Below are 20,363 nucleotides of genomic sequence, written 5' to 3'. Positions count from 1 at the left end.
GTGCCAGACTGCTTGAGTCCAAATCTTGACTCTGTACTTAAAGTCGTCCTAGGCAAGCGACTTAACCACTTGTATTAGTTTCCTGTTGCTGCTGTAACAAATTATCACAAATTTAGTGCCTTGAAACAACAGAGATGTATTCTCTTATAACACTGAAGGTCAGAAATCTGAAATGAGTCTTAAGGGGCCCAACTCAAGGTGTTGGCAGGGTGGCACTCCCTTGGGAGACACTAGGGCTTTTTCAGCTTCTAGAACCACACCCCTTATGTTTCTTCATTCTTGATCCCTTTCTGCCTCTTCAAAGCCAGCAGCAAATCCTATTCTCTCTCCCTCCCTGTTTTCCTCCACTTCTGTCTGTAGTCCGACATCCACCTGCCTCCCTCTGTAAGGACACTTGTGATTACATTTAGGGCCCACCCGGATCATCAGGATGACTTCCCCATCTTAAGATCCTTTACTTAATCACATCTACAAAAGACCCTTTTTTTCATATAAGGTAACATTCACGGGTTCCAGGGGTTAAGACCTGGATATCTTCGGGGGCCACCTGTTTAAACCTTGGTTTCCTCAACAGTAAAATAGGATACAGTGAGGATTCACTAAGTTATGTAATAAAGGACTCAGAACACTACCTGGCCTAGCAGAAGCGCTCAACGAGATTGAGACAGGAAGAGCCTCAGTTTCTCTGCCTAGAAAATGGGGGAAGAGGGGTGTGGACTCCAGGGGTTTCCCAGCTCTTTCACCCCCATCAGGTGACTCCCCATATGTCCCATTTTTGCACAGGGAAAGACGAGGCCTTGAAAGGAGACATCCCGCATCCAGGAGGTGACCCTGCATCTAGGAGGTGACCAGGCCAGGATGAGAAAGCCACATCGATGTCGCCGATTTGGCCTCCTGGAGCTGGGAAGGAAATGGCTGCAGCTCACCCCCAGCGTCAGCCCAGGCCATAGGCGGTCACTTCCTCAGGCAGGCGGCAAGAAGCCGAGGGGGTCCCAGACAGCACTCACAAGCACGTACACACCCACACGCACACGGTGTCCATTTCTGTGTCTCTACTTGTCTCTCTTTGAACGCAATTGGGTGTCATTCTAACTCCCTCTGTCAAGCTTTGTCTCAGTCTCTCTCCCTCCCTCCCTCTGCCTCCCCATTCCCCCCACCTATCCCCTTCTCTCTCTTTGTTCCTCTATTTCGCACTGTTTCTGTCCATGTCTCTTATTTGCTGTTTTCCTATCTCTCTCTTCCTCTCTGATTCCTGAATCTGTCTGTGGCCTCCCCTTCTCTCTTGCCTCCCATCCCCCATCTTTAGCTCTAGTTCTCTCACTGTGTCTCCTTCCTTGCCTGCCTCTTCCTCTCTGTCTCTGCAGGAGATTCTCCTTTCCTCAGCCCGGCAAGCCCCCGAAACCCATGGGCCTCACCCAGGACTCAGCAGCGGGCAGGCAGGAGCGGGAGAGGCCCACGTGAGTCACGGGGAGGCAGGAGCTGGCATTCCTGCCGCTTTTCTGGGACTGTGCACGGGCCTAGCCCCCTGCCTGCCCCCTCCCATAACACGTCACTGGACCGCGCTGGTATGTGTCACTTGAGGGAAAGACAGAGAGAATAAGTCAGAGGGAGACAGAGACAGAGAAACAGAAAGAAACAGAGAGACAAAAAAAAAAAAAAAAAAAAAACAAGCATGGAGAGACAAAAAACAGAGAGACAGGGATGGAGAGAGACCAAGACAAAGAATGAAACAGAAAGATAGAAAAAGACAGAGACAGACACAGAAGAAGAGAGGCAAACAGAGATTTTGGGAGGCCAGGGCCATCTGAGTTGGGGATGAGTGGGGTCCAAGGTATTTCCTCATTCTTTGTATAAAAGAAATTGCAGCCCAGCGTGGTGAGGTCATCCAGCCAGGAAGTGTCAGACCGCAGGACTCCTTGTTACCTTGAAACCCGAGCTTTCCTTTCACTGACAGATGCCTCCCACCCTCCCCTGATCCATTTTTCAGCTAGGAAAAGCGAGGATCAGTAGAGTTAAGCCATCTGCTGAGGGTCACCCAAAAGCAAATAGCTGAGCTGGATCCCAAGCCCTCTGGTCCAACACCCCAACTTTCTGTTTCTCTGCCTCACACCCATTGTGATCTCATTCAGTCTTCGTGCCACCCCCAAGAGAGGCCCCATTTTCCACATAAGGAAACTGAGGCTTGAAAACGAGGGTATCTGTTAGCATAGGGTGACCCAGCCAGGGAGTGGCCAGCATGACAACGACAGACCTCAGACTCATGACGTGTCTCTACCTCCCTTTCCACCCCACAGGAAGGAAACTAGGGCCAGAGTCTAGAGCTTGATGCAAGGACAATTTTAACAGCAGTTACAGTTTCTTATCCAGCACCAGCTATGTGCCAGGTGCCGTGGCAAGCACCTTGGGTGCATTCTTTCATGTCCCTAGGACATCATCCTTGGGAGAGAGGCACTTGTTATCTCTACATTCCAGATAAGAAGCTTGAGGCACAGAGAGGTTAAGTAACCTGCCCAAGGCCACACAGCTGGTGAGCAGCTGGAATTTGAACCCTCACAGCCTAGCACCAGCCCCAGCACTCTTAAAGCACTAGACTGGACTGCTTTTTAGAAGAGATTTCCTTGGGACTTTTCTTACCTCATCTTTAAATTATTATTAGCTCAAGGCTTAAATGAATGAGTAAGAATCACAATAGTATCATCATTACTGCAGCAGTAGTTTCTTTGTCCACAATTCTTACTATTCCTGATTCTGCCTCTCTGCTATTCTTAGATCATCGAACATGCTCCTGCCTCAGGGCTTTTGCACTGGCTGTTTCCTCTCCCTGGATCTCTTCCCTGACTGTTCCTCACCACATTCAGTCTTTGCTCAAACGCCACCCACTCAGGGAAGCCCTCCCGGATCACTCCACTTAAACAGACCACGCCTCACTTACATCTCATACCTCCTTCAAGCTGGTTTGTTTTTTCTCCATTTCACTTGTCACTACCTGACAGGCATAGATTAGATAACAGATATCTAACCCCCACTGTCACAAGGGCAGGGATTTTGCTTTGTTTCCTGCTGTGTCCCCAGCTCCTGGACCAGTGCTCAGCATTCATTGAAGGAATTTGTTGACCTCTCCATGAGGACCAGTCCCTGTTTAGGCATTTCACCTGTATTAAATTGCTCTGATTGGTCAGAAGCATCCTGGGATGGAAAGACTACCTTTTGCATTTTATTTTACTTTAAAAAAAAATTATTATGAATCTTTACAAACACAGAATAGGAAAGAGAAATGCATGTGTTACCTGGATCTCATTGATACAAATATTTTGCTATGTTGTCTTTCTTTTTTCCTAAAGTATATTAAAGTAAATGCAGACATCGATGACATTCACCTCTAAATATTTCAGTGAGCTGTAAAAAACAAGAACAATTTTCTCACATAACCACAAAACCAGGATCTATTTTTTGGCTGAAATGTTTAAAGGTGAATTAGAGACATTATATTATTTCATCCCCAAATAGTTCAGCGTTCATCTCTACATGATAAAGACATTTTTTCCCATATAACCACAATACCATTCATTATCCTGAACAAAACTAACAACAAACCTATATTATCTAATAATCAGCCACAAATTTCCCATCGGGACAAGTTTTAATCCGGAGGGGCGAGGTTCCCTCACCCAAGATCCCACAGCAGGAAGAGGTAGAACTGCAATTTGCGCCCTGGAACTCTAGGGACAGAGCTGTGACCATGGCCACGTGAGTCAGAGCAGAGCCAGCCCCCCGCCCCACCCCCCCCACTACAGGCTGGCCGCGCCCTGGTAAAGGAAGTTTGGAGGGGGAGTGGACGTGGGGGAGGAGATGGGGTGCCCACGCATCTGGGGCTGACTCGCTCTTTCGCAAACCCTCTGGGAGGAGCCCCTGGGGCCTCAAAACTGTCTCCTTCCCGGGGCCGGACTCAGAGGTGCAGGGAGGCCGCGGACAGGAGCCGCTGCTGGATATGGGCGTCCCGCCGCTGCTGCCGCTGCTGCTGCTCCTGGTTCACACCTGCATTCCAGGTAGGGCCGGGTCCCCAACGCCTGCGCTGGGAACGGAGTCTGATGGTGGGGAAGGGAGAAGACGGGAGAAGAGGGCGTCTTGGGGAGTCTGACGAGTTGAAGGATGAGGGGGACTCAGTCCCCAGTCCCCCCACTCAGATAATAATTGTGCTGCTGTCTGCAGTCCCCCACATCACAGTACCACAGGCACACGGTAGATACTCAGGAAATATAAGTTGAGCAAAGGCCTTTAACAACAGCTACCGTTTAGCGGGTGCGGTCTTTATTCCAGAACCTCTTCTAAGCTCCTTCCTTGCAGTTTAGAACTGGGCGGGCAGAACTATTACGCCCTGTTTCACAGAAAAGGAAACTGAGGAACAGAGAGGTTAAGTAACTGGTCTGAGGTCACACAGCCAGGCCTTGAATAAGTGGGATTCTGACTCCTGCAGGGGCATCCCACTGCGCTCTCCACTCAGCAGGATCCCCCACAGCCCCTGAAAGACAGGGCAGCGCCTCATTTTACACAAGGTGTGAAGGGAGTTAGGCTGAGGGTCGCAGAGCCAGGGGCTGGAGTCCCGCCTCGAGGATCTTTCCCTTTCACTATCCTTTAGCTTCGCCTCCTTCCCCCGGAAAATGTAGGGGGAAAGGCTGACAAAATAAGGAGGAAATTGAGAAGGAACTGAGTCAGGGCAGGGATAGGTGCGGGGAGGGGGGGCGGGGGGGGACGGGGGGGAGGGGAGTTGGGAAGGAGTGGAGAGGTTGAGGTTGGGGAGTATTTCGGCAATGAATAACCCGGAAAGTACCCCCAACCGTTGGAGCCCGAGACTAAGTAATGACTGGACGATTCCGAATTTGGGTTGGTGAAGAGAACCACAGGAGAGGCCTGGTGGGCGGGAATAGGCCTGGGAGCCTGGCTAGCGGGCGCAGCAGCAGCCTTGCAGAGGAGCTAGTGGGTGGGGTTAGGACCTTGGGAAGGAACCAGAGGGCGGGGCTAAAACCTCTGGAGCTAGTGGGTGGGGTTAGGACCTCGGGGCGGAGCTAGAAGTCGTGGAGAGAAACTCGAGGAGCGATTAGTGGGCGGGGCTAGAACCTCGAGAGGAGCTCGTGGACCGAGAGCGAACCTCCGGAAGGCAACAGTAAGTGCTTATAGTATCTCCAGCGGGATGACGGGCGGGCTTCGAATTTCTGAATGGACTGATGGGCTGGGAGAGGACGTGGAGGAGAGGCTATGGAGGGGCATAAAACCTGGGGACGTTAGTTGAGAAATAACTAGTAGGGGCAGAGGGAACTGGGGGTCGAACGTAAAGATGGCCGGAGTTGGGTGAGGATGGAAGTAGGGGAGCCTCGGAGAGCTGGCGAGGCAGAATAGGCGGAGGGGCTGCAGGGCGGGGAAGAGACTTAAATGGGAGCAGGGATACATGGTCCAATCGACAGAGAGGATGAGGATAGGACTTTCAGCATAGGCTCCGCGGACAGATTTCAAAGGAAAGGAGCGCAAGCAGGACTTTAGGGAAGGACTTGTAGGCAGAGATAGTACCTTTTGGTAGAGGGGCGGTGGTAGCGCATGGGGCTAGAGATAGACTAGAAGTGCAGCTAGCTGGACCTCCAACCCAGCACTGGAACCCAGAGGTTGGCAGAACGTGGAGAGTGAACCTAAGGTGCACAGGGCCTGGGGACTTGGTCCTGGTATTGGGATGTGAAGGGTCGAGAGGGGATCCTGGCGCATAGCTGTAATAACCTCTCCTGTCCTCTCCTTCTCCCCTCAGCTACCTGGGGCCTGCGGTGCATGCTGTGTGAGAGGAATGAGAATTGCCAGGTGAAAGAGTGTGACCTTGGCCAGGAGCTCTGCAGGACCACAGTCCTGCACATATGGGAAGGTGAGTTCTTCCACTCCAGTGCGACAGGGAATGCAAGTGACCAAGAAACCTCATCAGCTGTGAGGGAAATGCAAGTGAAAAAGACAAGGATCCCCTGTTTCACACACACCAGATTGACAAACATGTAAAAAATCTGACAATACTGGGGTCCATGAGGATGTGGAGCTGCGGACCCTGCTTTTAGGGGGTCAGTTGGCGCATCCACCCCACAGAGCTATTTGACAATATCTAGTAGAGATGAAGATTAGAATAATACCCTATGGCTAGCAGTGGAATTCCTAGGAATACAGAAACACCAAAGAACCTTGACCATGTGTGCCCAGGGACGCATGTATAAGAATGTTTTTAGCAGTAATGTTTGTGATATGGAAAATTGGAAACACCCTAAAGTCACTTGGCAGCAGAGGAGAAAATTGTAGTATAATTACATAATGGAATACTACACAGCAGTTTAAATGAACCGGAGCTTCAGGTATTAATGTGGGTACATCTCAAAAACATAAGGTTGACTGAAAAAAGCATGTTGCAGAGTGTGATACCTTTTAACATTAAGTGTAAAATGTGTAAAACAATAGTATATGTTGTTATGCATACAAAGTGTGAGAATTACCTACACTGGTAGCCTTTGGACGGGGCATAGGGGAATGTGATGGGGGGTGACCAGGGGGCTTTCATTGTATCTTTTAGTTTATTTTAAAAAATATATGAAACAAATATAGCAAAATGCTAATATTTTATGAAGTTAGGTGATGAATATGCAGTGTTTATTATATTATTGGCTTATATTTTTGAGCAAGCTGGAAGCATTTTCTTTTAAATTTTCTAATAGAGGCATTTCCCTGCTAAGATCACTAAACTGGGAGGGAAATGTAAATGGACCTAGAAGGGCTCAGTGACAGTGCTGTCACTGAGAAAGAGCAGGCTCCCCGGTGAAAGGAAGATAACTCTAGAAAAGACAGAGTTGGACCCAAACAAGAGTAGTAGCCTGGCAGGGATCAGCCCTGGGAGTAGGTGACCTTAAGACCAGGAGTGTTAGAGGCTGGTTAGGCCCAGGGGAACCTCTGGGGTGACAAATATACATCTTTCGCAGGGAGCGGAGAGCTGGAGGTGGTGGAAAGAGGCTGTGCGCACCAAGAGAAGACCAATAGAACCATGAGCTATCGACTGGGCATGCAGATCATCACCCTGACAGAGGCCGTGTGTGGGTCAGACTTGTGTAACCGGCCCAGCCCTGGTGAGTAGGGCAGCCATTGCCACGCCCAACCCCAAAATCTTCCCCAACTCAACCTCATTGTCATCCCGATCTTATACCGCCCTGACCCCAACTCCACACCTTACCCCAGGACCAACCCCAACTCAAACCCTTCTTTATCCCACACACGTCTCCAGCCCAACCCCATTTCCAAACCCAACTCAACCTCACTTCCACTCCCATCCCAAATTCATTTTACCCCCAACACCCTCCAACTCCAACCCATCCTTATTCCAAACATATCTCTAATCCCATCCGCAAATCAACTCAAACTATCCCAAATCCCACCCCCAAACTATCCCAAATCTCACCTCAAACCGTCCCCAGTCCCACCCCCAATTACAAACTTATCTTCACCCTAACTCTATCCTATCCCATATGTTTGTTTTTATGATTGTTTTTATGATCGTTATGTATAAGATGCAACTCCTGCCCTTAAGAAACCACACACGCATACACCTACTCAGGAGGTAAATGAGGTATCTTACTGATGTTTTGCCATCTAATTTTTTCCCATGGGACAAGTGATGGTCGAAGCAATAGATAGTATGAGATACAAAGACCAGTGATACCAGAGTCTCAAAATTCTTAAGGGAAGTCAAGAGGAAGGAGTCACAAGCTGCAAAGGGCTCAGAAATTTCCCTAGAATAGATGGTCCTTGACTTGGGCAGTGGAAAAGAATATGAAGAAACGTCCATAAGCCCTTATGTTGAGGTTCATGGTTTTAGGCTCTAGTTAATTTAATACAAAGACTTAGAACGCCTTCAGTTCCCCAAGTTCCCACAGGAGAAGAAGGGTGGGGAAGGAATGGATCCATGTTGCATGGTCAGGCAGAGGTTCCTCTTTCAGGCCCTGGTGAGAAAGGAAATTGGTTAAGGATAGTCCAGTCACAATACCGTCAGTAAGAGCCTGTGTTTGCACTTTTTTCCCCTTGTTCTTCATCCATCCTGACTTCAAACATGTATCTGTTGGTGGAAACTGAATCAGATGTTCATTTTTAAGGAAGTGACAAGAGAGAGGATGCCGGCTTCCTCTCTTGGTTAGATGTGCTTAAGGAAAGCACTAATAATTGTGTCTAAGTAATGCTTCTAATAAGAGATAATATTTAATAATATTGGTCAGTGCAGAAGGGATTGATCAATCAGAACAGACGTCCGGAGGCCCCCTGCTGAGTCTGGTGTTACCTCTGAAGAGTTAAAGAGCTGATGGATCTTGGGAACACAAGGATTCTAAGGGAGCTTGGGCAGCAGCTGTCAATTCAGTAATTTAATAACCTATGTACCTCTGTCAGCCCCATTTCTAATGCCATCTTACCCTACTTGTAGAATATTTGGTTAAACCATATCTTGAATTTATGTGATACTGGGATACAGCAGTGGCCGAGACAGCCTTGGGCCTTGCCCCCATGGGGCTCACAGTCCGATGGAGGGAGACCTGTCATCATATAATGACTTCCCAGATTACTCAGAGCTGGGATGGGGGAAGCACAGGCAGAGGGGTCAGAACCATAACAGGAGAAACAGAGACCAGGGAGGTCAGTGCTGTTATGGAGAAGCACAGTCCAGGACTGTCAGGGATGAGACGGGAGAAACAGAGGCCAGAGTGATCAGGGCTGAGACGAGTGAAGAACAGGGGCTGTGGGACCCTTGAGGAGACGCTTGACTCAGGACAGGGAAAGTTTCCTATAGGAAATAACAGCTAAGCTGGATCTTGAGGGATGAATATGATCAGACTTGTATTTTTTTAAATATATTATTCTGACCCTAGAGTGGAGAAGCGATTGGAGGGAAGCAGTGATTAAGGGAAGGTAGAAGAAGGGAGAACAACTTGGAGGTGGGTGAGGTTATCCAGATGAAGAAGAAAGAGGCCAGATTAGAGTGTCAGCCATGTAGAGGGAAAGAAGTGGATGAGTTTAAGAACTATTTACCAGGCATATGAGCAAAACTCAGTGATGGATTAGACATGACGGTTGGTTTGCAGTTCTGATCATGATGGAGTCGCCGTAACCTTCCGCCAATGGCAGCTTGTAAAGCTGGACAGATTATAAATGGTTATTTGAAGTCAGTTGAAGAGAGGAACTTGAGGTGCTGTAGTTCTTGAAATAAGGGAAGCACAGGAATTGAATTCCACAGACAAGCTGGAGTTTTTCTTGAGTGTACTTTCCAATTTGCTGCTGTGGAGAGGAAATAGAACCCAAACAGAAAGACATTGTCGCTAGACCAAGAGGTTGGAGTCTAAGGTTGCCAGAGTGTCTGGAAAACGAGAGGTAAAATCCTGGAAGGCATGGAACCACAGAAAAGGGAGTCCCCAGATCTGCAAATTACTTTCTTCAAGTTATTGGCAAGCTATACATGTATAGGGTGAGACTCCAAGAGACTCAGCAGAAAATAGTATCTGGGAAGCTACAGAACTGAGCAAGGTTTCCAGCAGGGACAGGATGCTGGTGAGACCAAAGTTGCCAAGTTGGCAAGACAGGCATTGGCAATCAGCTCAGGCGCTCCCCTGAGACCACACAGGAGTAAGGGCAAAGCTGAACTAGACCAGTTCTCAAAATGCCTACTTCCAGTCTTTGCCCAGAAGAAAAACTAACCCTCTTTGTAAGAAGGTAACATCATTTAGAGCCTTCACGAATTTTCATCTATAATGTCTGTCATCTAATCAAGACTTACAAGGTAACTCGAAGAAAATTAAAAGGACCAATCAACTGGAAAGCAGGAGATAAGTCCAACGATAGAAACAGACTCATAATGATTCAGAGACTGGATTTATTAGACATGGAACTTTAAAATAGCCATGATCAATATATTTAAGAAAATAGAAGAAAGGGTGCATTTTAGCAGAAATCTGGTATCCATTCTTTAAAAGAGTCAAACATGAAATATAGAACATTGACTGAAATTAGGAACATAATGCTTAATAGAAATCAGAAATGGCAGAGAAAAAGGATAAAAGAACCAGAAGACAGGGAGTAGAAGTATCCAAATTTATGCCTTGATATGGAGAATCACAGGGTCTCCCAGATTTCTACCTCGGGACTTGGATGGGAATGCCTCAGAGATTTGGAATTTAGAAGAAGGAGAAAGTCTGGGGAGAAGATGGAGAGTTACTTTTGGGGCATGTAGAGGTTCAGGTGTTTGAGGGATAGCCAGGGGCCTCTGGGAGGCAGCTGAGTGTATAAGTGTGGAGCTCAAAGAGAGGTCTTGCCTGGAGAGAGAGTTATGAGTTCCCAGCACGTAGGTATAAATGAAGCCATGTCACTAGGTAACATCCCCATGGGAGAGAGCATGTACTGTGAGAAATGAAAAGGGCCTAAGACAGAACCCCGAGAATCACCCACATTTAGAAGAGTGACATAAGAAGAAGAGTTCCCAAAGGAGACCCATGGATGATATGAGACAGCTATTTTGGCAATGATGGCAATTTGTGTTTTCATTTTCGTGGAAGTTCATGTGAGAAGACGTGGGTTGTTGGCTTTTTAGTTATTTTTCTCTAGGTGGGGGTAGAGATTTGGCCTTTGATATAATTGATTCACCTAATTACAGCTAATGGCCCGCCAGTTGAAAGCCTTGGCTGAGACAGCCCTCTCAGTTCTTAAGACTTGGCCCACACTCGACCTGGATATCTGGGGTCAGGAAGGAAAGGCATGCCAGACGTGGGGATTGTGTGAGCCAAGGCCTGGGCAGAGGAATGACTGGTGAATCCAGGGAAGAGTAATTCATCCACTTGGCCTGAACTGGAAGGTCCTTGTGAGAGGCAAAGTTATCACAGATCAATCAAGTGAGGCTTTTGTCCTTGACATAATTGGGTAGTGTATCGATTATGCTATATTACAGATCGCTCCCAAATTTAAAACAAAAATATGCATGTATTATTTCACAGTTACTGAAGGTCGAGCAAAAATCTGGGAGTGGCTTAGCTAGAAGGTTCTGGGTCTTCCATGTGGTTGTCATCAAGATCACAGCTGGGCTACATTCATCTGAAGGCTCCCAAGATAGCTTCAGTCACATGGCTGACCGGCACCTATGGCTTCGGCAGAGGCCTCAGTACCTTGCCATGGGGCTGCTTGAATATCCTTACAACATGGCAGCTGGCTTCCCTGAGAACAGGTGCTCCGAGAGAGAGGTGGGCAAATGTTGCGGTGTCTTTTACGATCTAGAAGAGAAGTCACATACCATCATTTCCACCGTATCTTACTGGTTACACAGGTCAGCTCTATTCTTCCTTCCTACACAAAGACGTTAATACCAGAAAGCAGAGACCATGGGGCCATCTTGGGGATGCACCCCACAGGGAACACTACAAAGGCTTTAAGTAATTATTCATTCATTCATTGATTCCTTCGTTCATTCATTTAGTAAATATTTATTTAATGTCTTCTTTGGCTCGAACCTTCTGCTGAGTGATGCTGGGATACAGTAGTGACCAAGACACCCTTGGCCCTACTCTCCTGGGGAAAAGAGTCCGCTGAGGGAAACAAACCTGTCACCAAACAGGGATGACTCAGAATGGGCAGGGCTGGGATTAGGGAGCACAGAGGGGCACCTGATCCAACCTGGGAGGTCAGGGAGAGCTTCTTGGGGGAGGTGAATTAAAGAAGATGGTACCTAAAGGATGAGTAGGAGATAGGAAAGTAGAGAGCAAGGGAATAGCAGATGCCAAGGCTGGATATCAGTCAGCATGTATATTTAGGTACTGTGGGAAGTCATGTGGAGGAGAGTCTGAGGAACTGGTGGAGGGAGATGAAACAGAAGAGGCGGCCAGTCTTCGATGGGACTTAAATGCCACACTGAGAATCTTAGGTTTTATTCTGAGGGCTCTGCAGAGCCATGGAGGGGTTTTTAGTAGAGAGGAGGCAGGGTCAGATTTGAGTATTAAAATCATCCTAACAGGGCCATGTGAGGACGCACTGGGGTTGGAGTAGGGTGGCAAGAATGGAAACATGGAGGCCAGGGAGGAAGCTGGTGTTGAAGGTCTCAGCCGGATGTGGTCATGGGCTGGAAAGGAGGGAGTGGATTCTAGAAAGATTCAGAATGGCCAGGGCCTGGTGATCAGCTGAAGGGTGGGACAAGGAGGAACCGATGCTGAGGCGAATCCTCAAGGGAGCTGGATCTCCAGCACTCTCCCCATGGAGTCTCACCCTCCTGCCCCACCCCGAACAGGCCGAGTCCGCACCTTTCCCCGAAGCCGTTACCTTGAATGTGCTTCCTGCTCCTCATCAGACCTGAGCTGTGAGAGGGGCCGAGACCAAAGCCTGCGATGCCGCAGGCCCAGAGAACAGTGCCTGGAGGTGGTGACCCACCGGAGCCTGGAAGGTGAGTCCCAACCTGCCAGGAACTTCTCCTCCCTGTTTGCTCCTCCTAAGGCCACACTAAACAATGACCCCCAAATAAAACGTGTTTAAAAAGGTAGAAAGTTATTTCTCTCACACACAAAAAGTCCAGTGGTAGAAAGTCCAGGGCCACTAGGATAGTTCCAGTCACCAGGAACCCAGATGCCTTCTCATTCCTTATATATTGCTTCCATTCTCAAGAGTGCCTCATAGTCCAAGATGGCTGCCAGAGTTCCAGGCCTCATGCCCAAGTTCCAAGAAGGCTGAAGGTGGAAAGAAGAGGCAAAAAAGGGGCACCTCTCCTTTTATAAGGGTTCTTCTTTCTGGAAGTCCCATAAAACCTTTCTACTTCTGTCATATTGCCCAGAACTTAGCCACATGACTAAACCCACAGAGACTAGAAAATGTATCTTTTGTCTAGATATATGGCTGCCCCAAAGAAAATGAGGATTCTATAATGAGGGAGTGAAGCAGAGAATGGACAGATGATTGCTATGGTGGGCGAATCCAGTCTCAGCCCATCATCAACAATCTGACCTCTCTCCTCTGCCCCCCACAGGGAGTCTGGAGGATGAGCGCTATACCCGTGGCTGTGGCAACCTTCCTGGCTGCCCAGGCCCCACTGGCTTCCACAACAACCATACCTTCCACTTCCTGCAGTGCTGCAACTCCACCAGATGCAACAGCGGCCCAGGTAAGGGGTGGGGGATCGTGTGAGGCCTGAGGTCTGGGATCAAAGTGGGGAGGTGCACTCAGGCACACTGCCGCTTGCAGGCAAACCCCTCCTCTCTGGGTCTCTGCTTCCTCCTCTGAAAGATGGACATAGAAAGCCCTTCCTCAAAGCAAGATTTTGTGGGAATTCAATGAGGCTATTGAACCTTCACCACATTTGATGCTTCCTATATCCTCTCATATCTTTCTGTTGCTCATCACCCTGGTGGCCCAAACCACCATGACCTCTCTCTTAGATAGTTGCAATAACCTCCTCTCTGGTCCCCCTGCTTCCAATCCTGCTATCCTACAGCCAATGGTCAACAGAGCAGCAAAGGAGATTTTTTAAAAATATAAATTGGATTGTGTATTCTTCCTCAAGCACCTTAATGACTTCCCCTTGCTCTTAGAATAAGACCCAGAGGCTATCCTATGCCCTATATGTAATGTCTTCATTTAGTTTCTGCAACTGCCAAATGCCGCACTGCCTCAGGACCTTTGCACGTGCAGTACCCTCCACTAGGAACACATCTGTCCCAAGAGTTCACTTGGCTGGCTACTTCGCATTCTTTAGGTCTCAACTTTAAAGTATGGTCCTCCGTGAAGCTTTCTCTGTTCCTCCCCTTCAATATTCTCTAGATCCTTCGTGTTATTATTCTGTCTCTATAAACCGTACGTCCAACAGAACTTTCTGCAGTGATGAAATGTTCTATATCCTTACTGTGCAATATGATTGCCACTACCACAAAAGGCTATGAAGTACTTGAAATATGAACTGAATTTTGAATTTTATTTAGTGTTAATTTCAGTGTAGATGCGATCACATGTGTGTGGCTAGTGGTTATACTATATGGGACAGCGTCGCTCTAAATTTTAAGTTCTGAGAGGGCAGGAACTGCTCGTCTTATGCAGCCGCTTACTCAGTGTCTGGTCAGAGTGGGGTGCATGGGAAGCTGGGCATTGGGATTTCTCTCACAGGCCCTTGAGAACCCCCACCCCGCAAAAGAGAGTGCCATTCCAAAGTGTGACCACAAGGGGGCTCCATGACCTCTCAGGTTGAGATTTGGGAATCGATGCCAGAAAGGAAGACACCCCTCCCCGCATCTGCACCCTGTACTAATTTCCTGTTTCTCTGTGTCACTTGTCTTCTCCCAAGTCCTGGAGCTTCAAAACCTACCGCCGAATGGCCTGCAGTGTTACAGCTGCGAGGGCAACAGCACCCACGGGTGCTCTTCTGAAGAGACCTCTCTCATCGCCTGCCGAGGCCCTATGAATCAGTGTCTGGAAGCCACAGGCACTACTGGTGAGGCCCTTTGGTAGCCCCAAAGGGGACACTTGACACTTAATGGGTGTCTTCAAGACGTTGACTTCTAGTTTAGCTGAACTTAATTGGAGTGAATCTTCTTTTGAAAAAGATAGGACTTCCTTCAGAGGAGTGTAAATCGTAGTAAGGAATTAGGATTTGTCCATTAGGAAATGGATATTTCGGCCATAGAATTGCGGACTTGTTAGGGGGTGGGACTTCCTGTAGGTGGGTGGAGCTTCCTGTGGACATCACAGAGCTTCTATCCTTTGACCTGGAAAGGTATTTGTTCCAGTGGCTCTCAAAATTTTTGGTCTCAAGATTCCTTCACACTCTTAAAAGTCATCATTTATGTCAGCTATATCTATAGGTATTTACTGCGTTAGAAATTAAAACTGAGAAATTTGTATAAGATGTAGTTATTCATTTTAAAATAACAAAAACTCATTACATGTGAACATATCTTTATGAAAAAAATGACTATGTTTTCCAAAATGAAAACATTTAATGAGAAAGACTGGCATTTTTCTACAGTTTTGCAAATCTCTTTAATGTCTGGCTTAATAGAAGACAGCTGGATCCTCATTTCTGCTTCTGCGTTCAGTCTGGGGCAATATCGCATGTCTTGGTGTTTCTGGAAAACCCTATTGTACACATACAAAAGCAAAAAAGCCAAATGGAGTTTTAGCATTATTATGAGAATGATTTTGACTTCACAGCTCCCCTGGACCACACTTAGAACTTTTGCTTTCTCCGGGTGGCATCTACCACCATGTGGCACGTCACCCAGTGAGAAGCTCAGGCCCCAGAGTTAGGTGGCTCACACAATCTTTTCTCTCCTCAGAGGTGGAGAACGCAAGCTACACAGTAAGGGGCTGTGCCACGCCCTCATGGTGCCGAAGCCTCCACGTGGCTGAAGACTTCAGCTTGACCCATCTCAGTGTCTCATGCTGCTCTGGAAATGGCTGTAATCACCCAAACCTGGATATCCAGCCTCGCAGGGGGGGTGCCCCTCCGACCTGCCCTGCCTACCTCAGCTTAACCATCACTCTACTTATGACTGCCAGACTGTGGGGAGGCACTCTCCTCTGGAACTGAACCCCACATTCTCCTTGCCCTGGCTGGATCCAGGAGACCCCTTTGCCCTTCCTCAGCTCCCAGCCCTGCAGTCTTGCTGTGTGACTTCAGGCCAGTGTGCTATCTTCTCTGGGCCTCAGTTTTCCTAGCTGTGAAAATACCTTTCTCGCAGAATTATGAGAACCTGAGGAGAAAAGCTGGAGAAAGGCTGCGGGCCAGCAGGAGCGCTCTTGTTATTATTAATATTGTTACCGCTAGAGTTGTTATTAATTAATATTTGTTTTATTTAATATTTTATACTTATCTAAAGATTTTTGTACCAGTGAACAAGGCCAGATCTGCCCTTCTTTGTAGCATCTGTCTTTGAGAGGTTGAATGGGGAGCATCCTTCCTCAGGCTCCTGGAATTAGGGGCCACTTGGTAAGACCCAGCCATCTGAGGCCCTCACCTTAGAAACAGTCTCATGTGGACTTCTACCCTAAACCACCCGCAATTCTATTTCTGGGATCCAAATGCAACCTTCTAACTCACCTACCCAAGCACTAACTTTCCAGTGTCGTCTCCCAGACAACAAAGGTCAAGAATACTTTGTTGTTCTAAGGAGATATGCCAGCATTTCTTGACTTGAGGGCTCTGAGGCAGGAACACCCATGACACACTGCACTGAGAAATAAGGACAGGATGACATTGCCCCTGATACTCTGGGCGTAGGAGATAAAGGCTGGGCTATATTTCCTAGGATACCCTCAGAATGATTGAGGGAAAAAAGCAGAACTACCATTTCAATGGCACTCTTGGAGCACAGTATTGAAGAATTCGTGTTTCCCATGATTCACTGAGGCAAACCCATAGAAACAAAATTACAATCCCCATGGGGCCCTATGGCAAACGAAGAAAAAGATAAGACATCTTCCATGGGGGTAGGTGAAGGATAGGGCTTCTTTTTAGGATCTCTTCAAATTACATATCACCAGCTGTCATTGTGATGGCTTAAAGAGCTGAGGTCTGTGTCTCCACCTTTTAAACACGGAAGGCTCAATGACTGCTTTGATCAAGAGAACATGGTAGCATGTGAATGCCATGCCATGTTCTGAGCCTAGGCCTTCAGGAACTGTCTGGTTCTGGAGAAGCCAGCTGCCATGTAAAAATCCTCCTGCACTGACACTGCCATGCATTGAGGACACCCAATCTACTTATGCATGGATGCCATATGGAAAGAGAGCCGCAGGTGTTACAGCCATCTCAGCCCAGGCTCCAGGCGGGTGGGTGAGGAGCTCCCTGCGACATTGTGACCCCAGCATACGTCAGTTGTGGAAGAACAGGAAACTCAGCTGCTGTAATGATACTACCCACTGACAGGCTAGGTGGCCGCAAACAACAGAAATTTATTTTCTCAGTTTTGGATGCCAGAAGTCCAAAATCAAGGTTCATACCCCCTCTAAAATCTCTGGGGAAAAATCCTTCTTGGCTGCTTCGTAGCTTCCGGGGGTGGCTGACAATTGGTGTTCCTTGGTTTACAGCTGCGTCACTCCAATCTCTGCCTCTGTCATCAGTCACACGGCCGCCTTCTCTGTGAATGTAGCTGTGCATCTCCAAGTCTCTCTTTCTCCCTCTCTTTATAAAGACACCAGCCATGGATTTACGGGTCCTCCCTAATCCAGTCTGACCTCACCTTAACTTAATCCCATCTGCAAAGACCCTATATCCAAATAAGGTTACATTCATAGATCCTGAGGGTGAGGACTTCAACATATATTTTGAGGTGACACAATTCAACCCACATCACCATTCAATAGCCAGCACCAAGGTTTCAGACATACGGCCCCCATGAACCATCCCATCCATCTCCAGCTGTTCAGGCCAGCCCATTTTGGCCCTGGTCAATTGTGGAGGCAGATCCACACTGATTCTGCTGTGCCTTACTGAAATTCCTGACCCCCAGAGCCAAAAAATAAAAAGGTTGTGGTTTTGTGCCCCTTGATTTGATTTTGGGTTATTTTGTTATGCTGAGGTGGTTAACTGCAACAATCATTTGTTTGTTTGTTTGTTTACTTACTCTCCCCACTCAAATCTCTGTAAAGGGCAAGTCCTTTTATTTGCTCTGAACTCTCTTTCCAGTGCCTAGAATAGTACCTGGGACATGGCAGGTGATGAAGAAAAGGAGGGAAGAAAGGAAGGAAAGACTACATCTTCTATGGTATCTTACAGCAAAGACTGGGCTAGGACTCTATTTTCCATGATGCTCTATAGCACTGATGAGGCCCAAATGACATTTTCTGAGATTCTCCATAATTAAAATCGAGGATAGTTTCACCTTTGCTATGATGCCCTACGGCAGAATTTGGAGGCTAGAATTACATCCACCATGGTGCCCTGCAGCTGAGATTGGAGGCTAGGACCACATTTCCCATGATGCCCTACGGCAGATATTGAGGCTAGGATAAATTTCTCACAATGTTCTACACCAGAGTTTGTAATCAGGACCTCATTGTTAACAGCTCCCAAGTTTTTGTTCAGAGATCTTGGTTGCGAGAAGTAAAATCTATTCAAGCTGACTTAAGCAAAAACGATGACGTTATTGAAAGTTTAGAATCCAGGCAAGAGCTAGGTCTCCGGGCCTCAGCAGGGACAGGAAACAGAACTGAAAAAGCTGTGTGAAATCAAGGTTGTCTCCCTTTTGTAAAATCTCTCTATCTCTCTCTGAATGCATGGCTTTCCTTGTGGATTTTCACTTTATTTTTCTATCTCTCCACAGACAACCTTCTTCTGCTTTACACATGGTAGCCAAAGATGCCCTCGAACTGTCAAGAACTACTGGGTCTCGGCTTTTAAATTTTAGCTGACAGACTCTGATGGGGTCCAGTTTGGGTCAGGGATCTGTCTATGACCCCCACTACACCAGCCAGGGAAGCTCACATCAAAGCCACCACACACGATTCTTCAGGTTTTAAACAGGCATCCACTGCTTCTTCAGTTTTCATGGTGTTTAGCCCATTCGGCCAGACCTGGGAAAACCACCTCATTGAGAGAGATCCTATCACTAGGAAGGAGAAGCAACTGGAAAAGAAGACGAAAACTTAAAATGTTTTAATATGCAAAAAGGGCTGCCTCCATGTATTCTGCATAAATCACAAGCAATAGGGTCACCAGGGTTGGATGTAACAGAACACCCAACTTGAGCTGAAACAAAGAGGAAATCGATGGTCTCATAACAAGAAACCATGAGTTAGGGTGTTTCCTGGGTTGCCCAGTTTAATGTCTCCACTATGTCGCAAAGAATCCATTCAGGCTTGTTCACTTTCTGGCCTCAATATGGCTGCTGCAGTTCCAGACATCACACCCACATTCAGAGGCAATAACAAAGAGACATCTCTACTTGGGTCTCTTTATTAAAACAAAGAAAAATTATCCCCAAATACTCAGGCTGACTTGCCCTCATGTTTTATTCCCCTGACTTGTGTTCTACACCTATGCCTATGACAGTCATGGAAAGGGGACATGGAACCACATTATTTGGCAAAGTATATTCAGACCCCACTCTCAGGGCTTCCCCCACTTCACCTGGCTGTTAAAAGGTGGATGCCTGACAGAAATTAGGATTTTCTTAAGAAGGAACAAAGGGGAAGGGAATGTGTATTAGGAAAAAACAAACAAACAAACACTGAGCCTTCCTCCTGTATAGGAAAAAGCAAAAACAAAACAAAACAGTTCTTCCCTACTATGTCTTTCGCCTGTGTATTACCTTTATTTTCACCCTACTACCACATTCATAACATTTCCAGTCACCAGTTGTGGAGGAGGGTTTTTCCATACTAAGTGGTTCTCTGTGACACTGGCTCTACAATTTAACTCAATTCTGACACTATCTACCTGGAGATACCCTCAGGTCCCATAGGTTAAGGGCTCAGTCCCACAAGACCACTCCCCACTTCAGATGCCAGTGGGGACGTCAAGATTGTCACCTGTACTTCTCACTAACGAGCTACAAATTTGAGTTTGCCATGACTCTTGCTTCAGGTTCGATTAGGGTGGCTCACAGAACTCAGGAAAACAGTTATGTTTACCAGCTTATTATAAAAGAATACGATAAAGGATACAGATGAACACCTAGATGGAAGAGACGCATAGGGCAAGGTATATGGGAAGGGGCAAAGACCTCCAATGCCTTCCCTGGGCGCGTCTCTCTCCCCAATACCTACACGTGTTCACCAGCCTGAAAGCTCTCTGAACACTGTGCCTTTGGGATTTTTATGGAAGTTTCATCACATAGGCATGAAAGGTCGTTAACTCCATTTTTCAGCCCTTCTTCTCAAGAGAAGGGGTAGGGCAGAGCTGAACATTTCAGGCTTCTAATCATGGCTTGGTCTTTAAGGTGATCGGCTCTCATCCAGGAACTCACCCAGAGCCACCTCATTAAAACGAAAGACACTTCTATCACCCAAGGAATTATGAGGGTTTCAGGAGATCTCTGCCAGGAATTGGGGGCAAAGACCAAATATATATTTCTATTACCTCACCGAATGCACTGAGTCAACAACTAACAAACACTGCACCATCCCAAAACTTCAAAAAGTCAGAAATGGTGAGCTCATGGTGTGCAGCCTTTCCCTTCCCCTCCCCACAATCGCAGGCACAGTACCTGTCTCCTCAAGATCATTTCTGTTTGAGAAAGCTGGCTTCACCTCTGGCTTGGGGGTGGGACAAGCCTTTGGCTTATGCTTAATTCAATCAGTTCAATCCCATCCCCTGGCCACTGATATTGGTTCCATCATGGGCAGATGGCATCATC

The 20,363-nt window shown here is 47.3% G+C and overlaps 1 protein-coding gene across 1 annotated transcript; it reads left to right on the top strand.

Moving 5' to 3' along the window:
• Positions 1-3,845: 3,845 nt before the first annotated feature.
• PLAUR (plasminogen activator, urokinase receptor) lies at positions 3,846-17,555 on the top strand. Its single transcript, XM_016147706.2, has 7 exons — positions 3,846-4,046; positions 5,792-5,902; positions 6,993-7,136; positions 12,314-12,466; positions 13,043-13,177; positions 14,351-14,497; positions 15,342-17,555. Exons 1-7 carry the CDS (start codon positions 3,989-3,991, stop codon positions 15,593-15,595), a joined length of 1,002 nt encoding a protein of 333 aa, XP_016003192.1. The 5' UTR covers positions 3,846-3,988; the 3' UTR covers positions 15,596-17,555.
• Positions 17,556-20,363: the final 2,808 nt, after the last annotated feature.

This window comes from Rousettus aegyptiacus, unplaced genomic scaffold (genome assembly GCF_014176215.1).
Source record: "Rousettus aegyptiacus isolate mRouAeg1 unplaced genomic scaffold, mRouAeg1.p scaffold_m13_p_14, whole genome shotgun sequence".
NCBI classification, from domain to species: domain Eukaryota; kingdom Metazoa; phylum Chordata; class Mammalia; order Chiroptera; family Pteropodidae; genus Rousettus; species Rousettus aegyptiacus.
This window is presented reverse-complemented; position numbering and strand designations above follow the sequence as displayed.

What these genes read in the sequence shown, in the direction of transcription:
- PLAUR (XM_016147706.2), top strand. Translation starts at nt 3,989, where the DNA reads ATGGGCGTCCCGCCGCTGCTGCCGCTGCTGCTGCTCCTGGTTCACACC. An exon ending in GTGTAACCGGCCCAGCCCTG is followed by an intron (nt 7,137 to 12,313) that starts GTGAGTAGGGCA and finishes CACCCCGAACAG; the next exon opens with GCCGAGTCCGCACCTTTCCC. An exon ending in CAGATGCAACAGCGGCCCAG is followed by an intron (nt 13,178 to 14,350) that starts GTAAGGGGTGGG and finishes TCTTCTCCCAAG; the next exon opens with TCCTGGAGCTTCAAAACCTA.